The 10,783-nt window shown below is 43.0% G+C and overlaps 2 protein-coding genes across 2 annotated transcripts; both read left to right on the top strand.

The window, feature by feature from the left end:
* Positions 1–236: 236 nt before the first annotated feature.
* tbcc (tubulin folding cofactor C) lies at positions 237–1,787 on the top strand. The gene has a single exon (XM_076297928.1). It carries the CDS (start codon positions 542–544, stop codon positions 1,580–1,582), a length of 1,041 nt encoding a protein of 346 aa, XP_076154043.1. The 5' UTR covers positions 237–541; the 3' UTR covers positions 1,583–1,787.
* Positions 1,788–3,649: 1,862 nt separating this feature from the next.
* prph2a (peripherin 2a (retinal degeneration, slow)) lies at positions 3,650–10,416 on the top strand. The gene is made up of 3 exons (XM_076298902.1): positions 3,650–4,275; positions 6,436–6,682; positions 9,005–10,416. Exons 1-3 carry the CDS (start codon positions 3,695–3,697, stop codon positions 9,212–9,214), a joined length of 1,038 nt encoding a protein of 345 aa, XP_076155017.1. The 5' UTR covers positions 3,650–3,694; the 3' UTR covers positions 9,215–10,416.
* The last annotated feature ends 367 nt before the right edge of the window (positions 10,417–10,783 follow it).

Raw genomic sequence — 10,783 nt, 5'->3', positions numbered from 1 at the left:
GTTTTGTTAGTTTGCTTTTATACACACACACAGTGAGAGAGAGATATTTGCTTTTCATGTTACCTAGCTCCAATTGCAGAAAACTACACAAATGCATCAGGTGTTTGTTTACTTTATTTAATACATATTCCATTTGTAGCGAGTGTAGTTTTAATGCATTAAATAAAACGTGATTGCTGTTACACTTAGGCATTGGACTCGGCTCTTGCCAGCCTTTGTAGGGAAATCGGACAGTCACAGCTATCTCTATCATACACACGCACATGACATCGGACATTATCTTTGTCCACGAAAAACATGAACGCAAATCATCAACTCAAGTGGACATTCAATGTTCATTCTGTGACAGGGGTGTGGTGCTGTGCGAGTTTCTTTAAAAGCAGCGGCAACCGGATGTTATGTATACAATCCACCAATTAAAACACAGTATACTCAAACGGCGCGTCCCAATAACGAATTAGAAACGGTTTTATTCAAGAGCTCTTATTTTTCATATACCCACTTCCTGTTGTAACATATCAGCCGAACGATATCTCTTGCGATGGAGACCACTGTATGTCAAGGAAATGATGATCAGAAACCAGGTGAAACGGTCAAGATTCCTGAACGCCTATTGAAGAGAGACCAGGCAAGATTGGAGGAGGCAGAACGACGCAAAGACGTCAAGGAAAGCCAGGCAGTAACAGAGGAGAAGAGTGATTTTTTCTCCACCACGTTTCAGTCTGAAAAGGCATCCATCGAAGAGTTGCTATCCAACTGCACCGAGACAAACCGAGAAAATGCTACGCAGGTTTTGGAAGAGGCAACGGCCAAAATACAACAGCTGCAAAAATTCCTTAATGACAGTCTGGTGTTCCTAACACCTTACGAACTCAGACAGGCCCAGGCAACCTTACAAGCACTCCAGAGCTCCATATCAGACAAAAGAGAGGAACTTTTGCCAAAAAAGAAGTTTGCCTTTAAATCTCGCAACGTGAAGAGTAAAACTCCATCATCCTCTATCGCCGAGTTACCCAAGTCAACCAGTAACATCGATACAGTCGTAAATGCCACTGTGGAACAAGTACAGTGCGCTTTCTCCCACATCGATTCTCAGGTTGTGATAAAGAGTGCGGACGAAATCCAGCAGCGGGACGTGCTGCTATCCCACCTGACGAACTGCAAGGTGAGACTGCTCGGCTCGCCGAGTACTCTGCATATCAAACATGTTCGTGACTGTGAGATTTTGTGCGGGCCAGTGTCGAGCTCGGTGTTCGTGGATCAGTGCACGGGCAGCATCCTCGTCTTCCCTTGCCAGCAGCTGAGAACCCATAACACTAAGGACACTCGGATCTACCTTCACGTCACGAGTCGTGCCATCATTGAGGACTGTCAAGGAGTCAGTTTCGCTCCCTTTAATTGGACATACTCTAACTTGGATGCTGATTTTGCCATGTCTGGACTGGACAAGAATAGAAATAACTGGGATCAGGTCGATGATTTCAACTGGCTCGCAGCTGGCACCCATTCCCCAAATTGGACTGTCATTCCTGAATGTGATCGGAAAACCAGCTGGGATGAGTTAGTTCCTTCTGCTGAGTAGATGTTTGTCAGTATTTGCTTTTAAACAAAGGTGAAAAGAGGGGCATTCACTTATACACCCCGTGTCCTCAACAATACAACCTTATAGTAAAAAAAAAAAATTGCACTTTGTCATAGTATTCAAATGCTAATTTATTGTGTCTGCTCCAGGCAGAATGTGCGTCCAAATAATTAAAACGTGATCAAAATAAACACATCTGATGATCCAGCAGCCTCTTTTCTTGTTTACATAGGATCCATCTCTAGTTCTAAAGGAGTCACTTCAGCACATGAATCAATTGCAATTTTGGAGGCTCAAAACTATAATGTCCTTTTGAAAAACAAAACAAAAAATCAACTATATATATGGATATATATATATATATATATATATATATGGGTATTAAGTGCATTTTGGGGACAGCAGGATAAAAAGTGCCCATTAATATGACGTAGTATATAAATACACATGACGTTTTTAGGGAGTAAAGGTTTTTGGTGACAATTACATTATGATGTAATGTGGGCTACATTATTACTACATTATAACATGCTACTTTTTTATCATCAATTATATGTGTAAGTACACTGTAACAAGGTTCTGTCCTTTCTATTAGTGTAGTAATGTGATATGCATGACAGGCTTCCTGAATGTGGCATTTTTATCAGTGTCTGAATGGAATACCAACAGTACGGTTACAGTTGGAAAAGAATGACTTTTACATCAGATTTAACCTGCACTGACAGTTCATCCGCTGTTTAGTCCAGCATCCACCACAGATCTTGGAACAGATAATTGCACATACAGGTAATTTCAGTACCAAATGCATTTGTGCATTGCTTTTTTTTTTGCCTTTTCACTATTGAAATGCCCAGCTTTTAGAGGTTTATGACCGATGAACATTATTGCTCTGCTTTGATTTCCAATATGCATTTTTCTTGCCACCACAAACCACCCTGTGCATATGCACACATGTATCCCTATTCCGATGACACACAAGTGATTTGTTTGGAAATGTAAGCAGAAGCATAGCAAGTGGCTGGGGATCTATAGACAAATTCATGGGGGGCAAATTTAGTCCAACACAGGCCAGGTATCCTGGAACAGTGCCCCCAACCACCCACCACCCCAGCACGAGGTGCAATGCTGACTCTCATTACTTGTCAGCTTATTACCTGTTAATTAAACACCATTTCTAGAAATCCCCCTGTTACCAAGCATAATCTGAAGGTTTCTGATATATGGGTCACCATGCTGAAATGCTCTGGTCATTCCAGCATGCATGTTGTTTGTGGTCAATTCTTCCCTATAGCAAGCATAGCTTTAACTTCAAATCACCTCACAGGATTTGCAGCTTGTTCAATTGACTTTTTGCCGTTGCAGGCCTCTGCCCTTTAGGTGGTCCTGGGCCCCCCCCCCCCTTTGGTGCGGATGTACTGATCTTACATTAAGCACCGACCACTGGGTCTGCTGGATCCTGCACTTTTCCTTAAGAGACGTGAGCCGAGTCATGTGACTCGGGAGGCCAATCAGACGTCATGCCAAGGGCTTAGTTCAAAGGCTCATCAGCTGGCGAAGGGATTTCACCCAAATGGGATAACGCTGATTAGCATGGGTTTAGGATGACGTACTGCAACCTGGAGTTTAATCATTTGGATCTACCACCATCCTCCTCCCTATGCGGGAAAAGGTGCGTTGCTATTGATGACAGCACCTGTCTGGTTGCTGGCCTTAAGCATACTGAATTAATTTCATCTAATTGTAGTGTTTATATATATATATATATATATATATATATATATATATATATATATACATTTTCAATATTGTTTACATCTTTTTGATCTTCTTCTCAGGCTGGTGTTCACATTTCTGTAGTATGGGTGCACTAAGGATGTACTCAAGATAACCAACAGTCTTGCTCTTCCCTGGGATGGATCAGGAATCGCCTGTTGAACTGGCACAACTGCACAGTGGGTTGAGGCTGTGCTTTTTCTGACCTGGGACTGCTTGCTTGTTTTGCACCTTAGAACTGAGGCAAAACTCAAACTTCAGCACTCACTTTTGAGGAGTGCAATATTTAAAAAAAACAAAAGTTGATTTTTTTTTTACTTAACACAAGTAACAGCCACGATGGCACTGTTTAAGGTGAAGTTTGACCTGCAAAAGCGTGTGAAATTGGCCCAGATGCTATGGCTCATGTACTGGTTTGCAGTGACGGCTGGTGCGCTGGTTTTCGCCATGGGCCTGTTCTTCAAGATCGAGCTTCGGAAGAACAGCGAGCTGATGGACAACAACGAAAGCCACTTTGTGCCGAACCTGCTCATTTGTGTCGGGCTACTGGCCTGTGGCATCAATGCTTTTGGCGGGAAGATGTGCTACGACTCGCTGGACTCCACCAAGTTCGCCAAGTGGAAGTCCGTCATGAAACCCTTCCTCATCTCGTGCGTCGTCTTTAACGTTCTCCTTTTTCTGACCGCCCTGTTTTGCTTCATGATGCGGATCCCCCTGGCGTTCACGCTGGCCGAGGGGCTGAAGAACGGCATGAAGTTCTACAAGGACACCGACACACCCGGGCGCTGCTACATGAAGAGGACTCTCGACCAGATGCAGATGGAATTCAAGTGCTGCGGGAACAACAACTACAAGGACTGGTTCGAGATCCAGTGGGTTAGCAACCGTTACCTGGACTTCAGCGCCAAGGAGGTCAAAGAGTGAGTGGCCACCATCTGTTTGAAAAGCACTGTTTGTTTGTGAATGTCTGTTGTACATCTCTGTTGAATGTTTTCCTTGTTTTTCTCGCCTCCACTTTTCATGTGTGAAAATGTGGAAGCTAAAGCTTGCAGAAAGATGGCACCAGTAAGGAATGTTGTTACAGAACTGTTGTTGAAGCTCTAGTGTGACATTCTACGTATCACCCTCTGTGTGTGTTGCATATTGGTAGTCACTGGCTGATCTTTGAGTTTTGACCTTGATTAAGATCTCTGATCATTATAAATGCATCATTGCAGTGTTGAAGTATGTTTTCATGTCTTTGCTTATCTTGCAGTCAGTTGATCATTTTGAATAAAATGGGTGTGGAGGTGGGGGTGGGGGATGAGGGGACGTTGGGTTGCACTGTGACTTCTCAGTTACATTTTCTGTGATGAGAACCTAATTAGTGGATATGGTATTCACTTAACACAGCAATCTACAGTGTAAGCGTTCTCTTTGCTGAGTAAACTAAGGGCTGGGGGCTGATTTTGGTGGTGGTGGGGTGGGGGGGTCAACGTGCAGTGTAAGTGGTATCAAGCTCGCGAGCCAGTTTGGACTTAGCAGATAATCTTCTTGGATCACATTTCCTTGTCATTCAAGGCTTACTGTCCTTTCCAATCATGCCAAGACCCGGGCGATTGGCTGGGAATAGACCCGAGAATCTTTGCTGTTGCCCATTGAGGCATAGTGATGACGGGTCATCTTATTAGTAGCCTACTTCTGTGTTATGAAGATCAACCAACCATTTATTCCTAAGGGGGCAAACTTTTGATCAATGTATTTTATTTTAATCATTCTTCACTGTAATGCGTGGCATATGTGACTTTCACTATGAGGTTTCACAATGAAAAGCATCTGTGAACAACTAAGTGAGAATAGGTTCATTCAGACCAAAGTTGCCAAATGCCAAGTTCAGCTATTCTGGTATGTGTTGACAAAACACCTCCAGAAACCTCCAGTGTTGGACCCTCAGCTCTATAACAAAACAGGAAAAGTCATAAGACTGTGTCTCATCACTCAACTCCAGGAGGTGAAATCTTAAACCCGATTGATTTACAGTTGCCCTACTAGCGTCAATCATGCTTTCTCTCAGGGTGCTAAAAAGATAAGCTGCAAAAGGTAATCCTTGATTACCGTACGATACCAAGATGGAGGCTGCATAAACATGAGTCATTGTGGTGATGCCCATTGACACCAAGATCTCCCATTGTATTGGGCAACTGGTCTTCAGTGCTGTATTAGCTGAGATACAATGATGCATAACTTCTTTTGCACAAGCAGGCAAATGTCTCTCTGTTGTCAGCTGTGATTTCAGACACCAATCACCAAATAGAATCAAAGACTTGTAAGGTTTAGAAATCATTCCATACCTTGAATTTACTTAAACATCAAAACCCTAAATTCGGTGTGTTTTGGTGAGAAATCCATTACATAAAGACGGACCTCATTGTTGGCTCAGCTTGTGGTTGAGGACCCCATAGGTAGACATCAAGTGCAAAGAATCTCTAAACAGATCTGGCCTGGCTAGACTTCTAGGGAACTGATAATCGAAAGAGTTTCACTGACAGTCTGTAAACTCTGCTTAGGGCCTCCAGACGGAACAAAACATCTTTGTTTACCTCAGGTGCTTATAGTGCACTTTGCCTACACTGCTGCTGAAACTTATCAAAAGTCTTTATGACTACCCATAATCCCCTTGGTTTTTCATGAAGCCAGCTTAGTGTGCTTAGTTGTTTGGGTAGATCTGTAGAACTAGATATATGTTTTGATTTTTTTTTTGTGTAGGCAAATGGGAATCAGAAATGGTCTCTTCATTTGACAGTTTTATTTGTCAGTGAAATTAATGAGACATTATTTAGAGGCTGCTGTGCATACATAAACCTTGAGTTATATTGATTGATTGATTGATTGATTGACACTTCATTGATATACTTTATGTCTTGAATTTCCCCTTAGGGATCAATAAAGTATCTATCTATCTATCTATCTATCTATCTATCTATCTATCTATCTATCCTGTACAGAAAATGTCGTTGTTACAGCAGCTATGTATGAACGTTATGTATGCATGTAAATAAGACCCTGACGTGCTACTCTTTGCCGCCTTTGCCCTCTTCCAGTCGAATCGGCAGCAACGTTGACGGGCGGTACCTGATGGACGCGGTGCCCTTCAGCTGCTGCAACCCCAGCTCCCCCCGCCCCTGCATCCAGATCCAACTGACCAACAACACGGCCCACTACAGCTACGACCACTACACCGAGGAGCTGAACATCTGGAAGCGCGGCTGTCGCGAGGCTCTCGTCTCCTACTACGGCGGCATGCTGAACTCCATCGGGGTACTGGTGCTCCTGGTCACCGTCCTAGAGGTGAGACATGGAGGCAGATGGAGAGAAGAGAAGAAGGGAGATGGAGAGCAGGAAAAAGGGAATAGATAGATAGATACATACATACATACATAGACACTGATTTAGGTTCATGAAGGGAGTTTATGGAAGGAATAAGGAGATGGTATTATGGAGTTGATATAGCATGAAGTCTGTAAGATGTAGCTTATGGAAAATAGATAGATAGATAGATGGATGGATGGATAGATAGATAGATAGATAGATAGATAGATAGATAGATGAAAGAATAAGGAGATAGTATTATGGAGTGGATATAGCATGAGTTCTGTAAGATGTAGCTTATGGAAAAAAGACACAAGGACATTCATTCCCTGGGAACAGTAGAGATTTTTTTAAATGATTATCTTCTATACTTGTTGAATTAAGGGGCCTGAAAATGTCAGATATGGCTACAACATTTTTCTATTTCTTATACGTAGCAGTTATTCTGGTACGCACGTTGTTGTTCTCAGCCACATATGAGACTAACACACAACACAAACTTGTATAGATCTATCCAGGCTGGAGTTATAGGATGTCCTGAGCCCTTGGCACGAGACAGGCTGGAACTAATAGTCGATCGCTGGGTGCCTACTGGTCAAGCCAGATGTTGTGACTTTATTTCTGCCCTCCATCCGTCACCCGTGGGCCACGTGCGTTTGTCCCCAGGGTGGCATGTGTGGCAGGCGTAGCTGCACAGAACTTAAGGCTAATTCAATCCACTAAGACCCGCTTGGTGCTGGCTGCCAATGGCCACAACAGACTCCTCAGCACTCCTGAGGCAGGAAAACACAAACAAAGAAAATCAATTTGCTCTCTCATGATTTAGGATTTATTTTTGGCTTTTATATCCATGCATTAGTTTAGTCTTCACTCTTGCCTAATGCACTGTGGTAGTATTGGAATCTTTTCTACCAGGTTTATTTTTATTTATCTTTTATTTCGTTACACCCTGTAAAGCGCCATGAGACATGTGTAATGTTTTGGTGATCTATAAGTGAAATTAAATTGAAAAAGAAATTGAAATTTTACCAGGTGAGTTCCTTGGAGATTTTACATATCTTTTCCAAGGGAGCCCTGGGCTCGCAAAAGTAAAAAAAAAAGTACACTAAGGTTTTAGCATTGATGAAGATTAGATAGATAGATAGAGAGATAGATAGATAGATAGATAGATAGATAGATAGATAGATAAATAGACAGTTAGTTAGTTAGTTAGATAGATAGATAGATAGATAGATAGATAGATAGATACTTTATTGATCCCCAAGGGGAAATTCAAGGAATTTTAAGATTAATTTCCATTCCTGATATATAAATGAATAATCACCTGCCTCTAAACACGGAACAGCACTTTTAGCACATATTGATCAGATGTAGCTAATGTGCTGAGCTAATTTGCCATTTATACTCACCAAAGCTTACAGTTAACTAAAACCATCATCTGGAAAATGCCCCAGAAAGGCCTTGTCAGAACCACACTTAAAAGCCCACCACTGAAGACATGGTCAAACCACAAATCCGCACAGGTGATCATGTGCAGTAGCACCAGAAGGGACCTTGAACCTGAAATAGTCCAGCTTACCCAGGTAAGATCTAGTGACACTGGGAGATCCTGGAGAGGTAGGAGGCATGGGGGGGTCAGTGTGATGTTTTAATCTGGAGAGAGAGAGGAGGAGAAACAGAGACAGGTGAGTTGTAGAGGAGGGAGGCGTGTGGGGGGGGGGGGGGGGCAGGGGCAGTGGGATGTTTTAATCTGGAGAGAGAGAGGAGGAGAAACAGAGACAGGTGAGTTGTAGAAGCTCGAGCCTTTCACAATACTACATCCTCTTCTGTGCAGCAGGAACTTGTATAAGTATAAGTATATATACTCTTTTGATCCCGTGAGGGAAATTTGGTCTTTGCATTTATCCCAATCCGTGAATTAGTGAAACACACTCAGCACACAGTGTGCACACAGTGAGGTGAAGCACACACTAATCCCGGCGCAGTGAGCTGCCTGCTACAACGGCGCTCGGGGAGCAGTGAGGGGTTAGGTGTCTTGCTCAAGGGCACTTCAGCCGTGCCTACGGTAGGCCACGGCTGCCCCCAATCTTATGTTGTGAATGTGTGGGAAAATATCTCATAAGTCAAGATTTTTTTAAATTGATATGCCATTGCATTGTCTTGGTTAGGGAAGTCATCTGACTGTAAATGTGTGAAAATGACCACTGTAGTTTAGATTGTTCTGTCTTGGTTAGAGAAGTCATCAGACTGCAAATGGGTGAAAATGACAAACTGCATATTGTTCCTCCTCCTGGCCTGCAGGTGGTAGTAATGGTGGGCCTGCAGTACGTCAACACAGCCATGTCCACCCTGGTCAACCCCGAGGACCCGGAGAGCGAGAGTGAGGGCTGGATCCTGGAGAAGACGGTAAAGGAGACCTTCACTGACATCATGGCCAAGATGAAGGCCATGAGCAAGGGTGGACAGGTGGAAGAAGGGGAGGGGGAACAGGCTGTCGCCACGGTGAGCTGAGCTAGCCCCTACCCACCTCGAACTGAGACCACTCCCCATGTCAAGGCGGGGAATGTGAGATATTTATTGCCTCTCTGATGCAAGCACGCACCCTCAAAACATACTGCAACACACTGACACACTGCGAAAGCCACGTATTAAGGCCAACACCATACTAAGGGTTGTCAGGGTAGGGGAGACGAGCCACGTACGAAAATAGAATATTTGCCCATAGGTTTATCTAAATGATGATGTATATAATAGAACAAAATCTCATCCATTACATCTCGGCACATCTCCTGGAGTTTCTATGTAAATGTGTCTTTTGATGATCCCAGACACATAAAACCCAGATGGTCCCAAACACACACTTCCGACCCGGCATAGAAGATCCTAAACACACACTTCCGACCCTGCATAGAAGTTTTAGAGAGATGTTTAATCAGATTATATTACACGATCCACAACCGATTCATTTTCTAGAGACTTAACCAGGCATGACAAATTCAAAAAATTGAAGTCACATCACTTTGCATTTGTATTTTTGCTTGTATTTTTTTCATGCTGTAATGTACAGTATTTTTTTTTCTTGTGTTAAACATTAACCTTTTTTTATTTGCTTGACCTTTGACTTGATATTTGACCCTCAAACCATACGCTGTCTTGAGTTTAACATCCTGAGTCAGAACCCAATTACCCAAACACATCAGACTGGTACTACGCAGCTTTCAATACAATTCAGACCTCATACCTTTTTTTTTTGCTATAATGAATTCACATGTCAGCTATGTTTTCACAGTAAGACCTGCTAATCATTTGGGGGTAAAATTTCATCCAAGACTCATTCATTCTCAGCTATGTGTGGGGGTTTAAGTATTATTCTTTTGTGAAATCTGGCACATTTGTTGAATAATCTGTAATACCTATTTTATTACAAGTGTAAAATCTCTTACCGAACTGGGCGTAGCTGACGGATAACTGAACCTTTTTCGATACGTTAGGAGGTGTGAAACGTGAACCTGATATACAGAGGCAGGATGCAGATGTGTAGGGTTTTTTTCTTCTTCATGGGCATGGCCGGGTTTCACTCCACTTGCAATGGAGAAGTTTAAGTGAACCCATGTATTTATCCACCATCTTCGATTGGGCTGTTAGAGATGGGAGTTGGGTTCTGTTAGAGGATTTTTTTTTTTTTTTTTTAAACACACCTTGAAAACTTTGCATTCCCCCACAACGCTCCGAAAGGGAGCACCAAGCAGACGAGCATCGTGATTTTAAGTCTAACTCCACAAAATGACAAAGCAATACTCCGAAGACAGCAGCTCAGCAACACAAACAGTGTTTTCTTTTTTGGGCTGTTTATGGCTGTTTGTTGTCGTTTGTTCAAACTGCTCTGATGCCGGGTCGTGGTGCAGAGGGGAAGTAGAGCGAGGGGCTCTCAGACACAGGGACGGAACACCAGGACGCGCAAAACAGCGTAGGAGGACATTTGTTGGTTGGCAGCTAAAACCACCCCCGACCTCTGCACGTCAGACCCCTACAGTTCAAGGTTCAAAGGTCATTGAACTGGTTATGGCAAGCAGTTCAAGA

This window comes from Alosa pseudoharengus, unplaced genomic scaffold (genome assembly GCF_046254945.1).
Source record: "Alosa pseudoharengus isolate Yale_2024_CS ecotype anadromous, Long Island Sound unplaced genomic scaffold, YU_APseudo_1.1 YU_APseudo_1.1_scf_21, whole genome shotgun sequence".
In the NCBI taxonomy this organism is placed as follows: Eukaryota; Metazoa; Chordata; class Actinopteri; order Clupeiformes; family Clupeidae; genus Alosa; species Alosa pseudoharengus.
This window is presented reverse-complemented; position numbering and strand designations above follow the sequence as displayed.

Bases quoted from the DNA above. Each gene is read 5' to 3' on its own strand.
- tbcc (XM_076297928.1), top strand. From the start codon at position 542: ATGGAGACCACTGTATGTCAAGGAAATGATGATCAGAAACCAGGTGAA.
- prph2a (XM_076298902.1), top strand. From the start codon at position 3,695: ATGGCACTGTTTAAGGTGAAGTTTGACCTGCAAAAGCGTGTGAAATTG. The intron at 4,276-6,435 runs GTGAGTGGCCAC...GCCCTCTTCCAG, and splicing joins AGCGCCAAGGAGGTCAAAGA to TCGAATCGGCAGCAACGTTG. The intron at 6,683-9,004 runs GTGAGACATGGA...CCTGGCCTGCAG, and splicing joins TCCTGGTCACCGTCCTAGAG to GTGGTAGTAATGGTGGGCCT.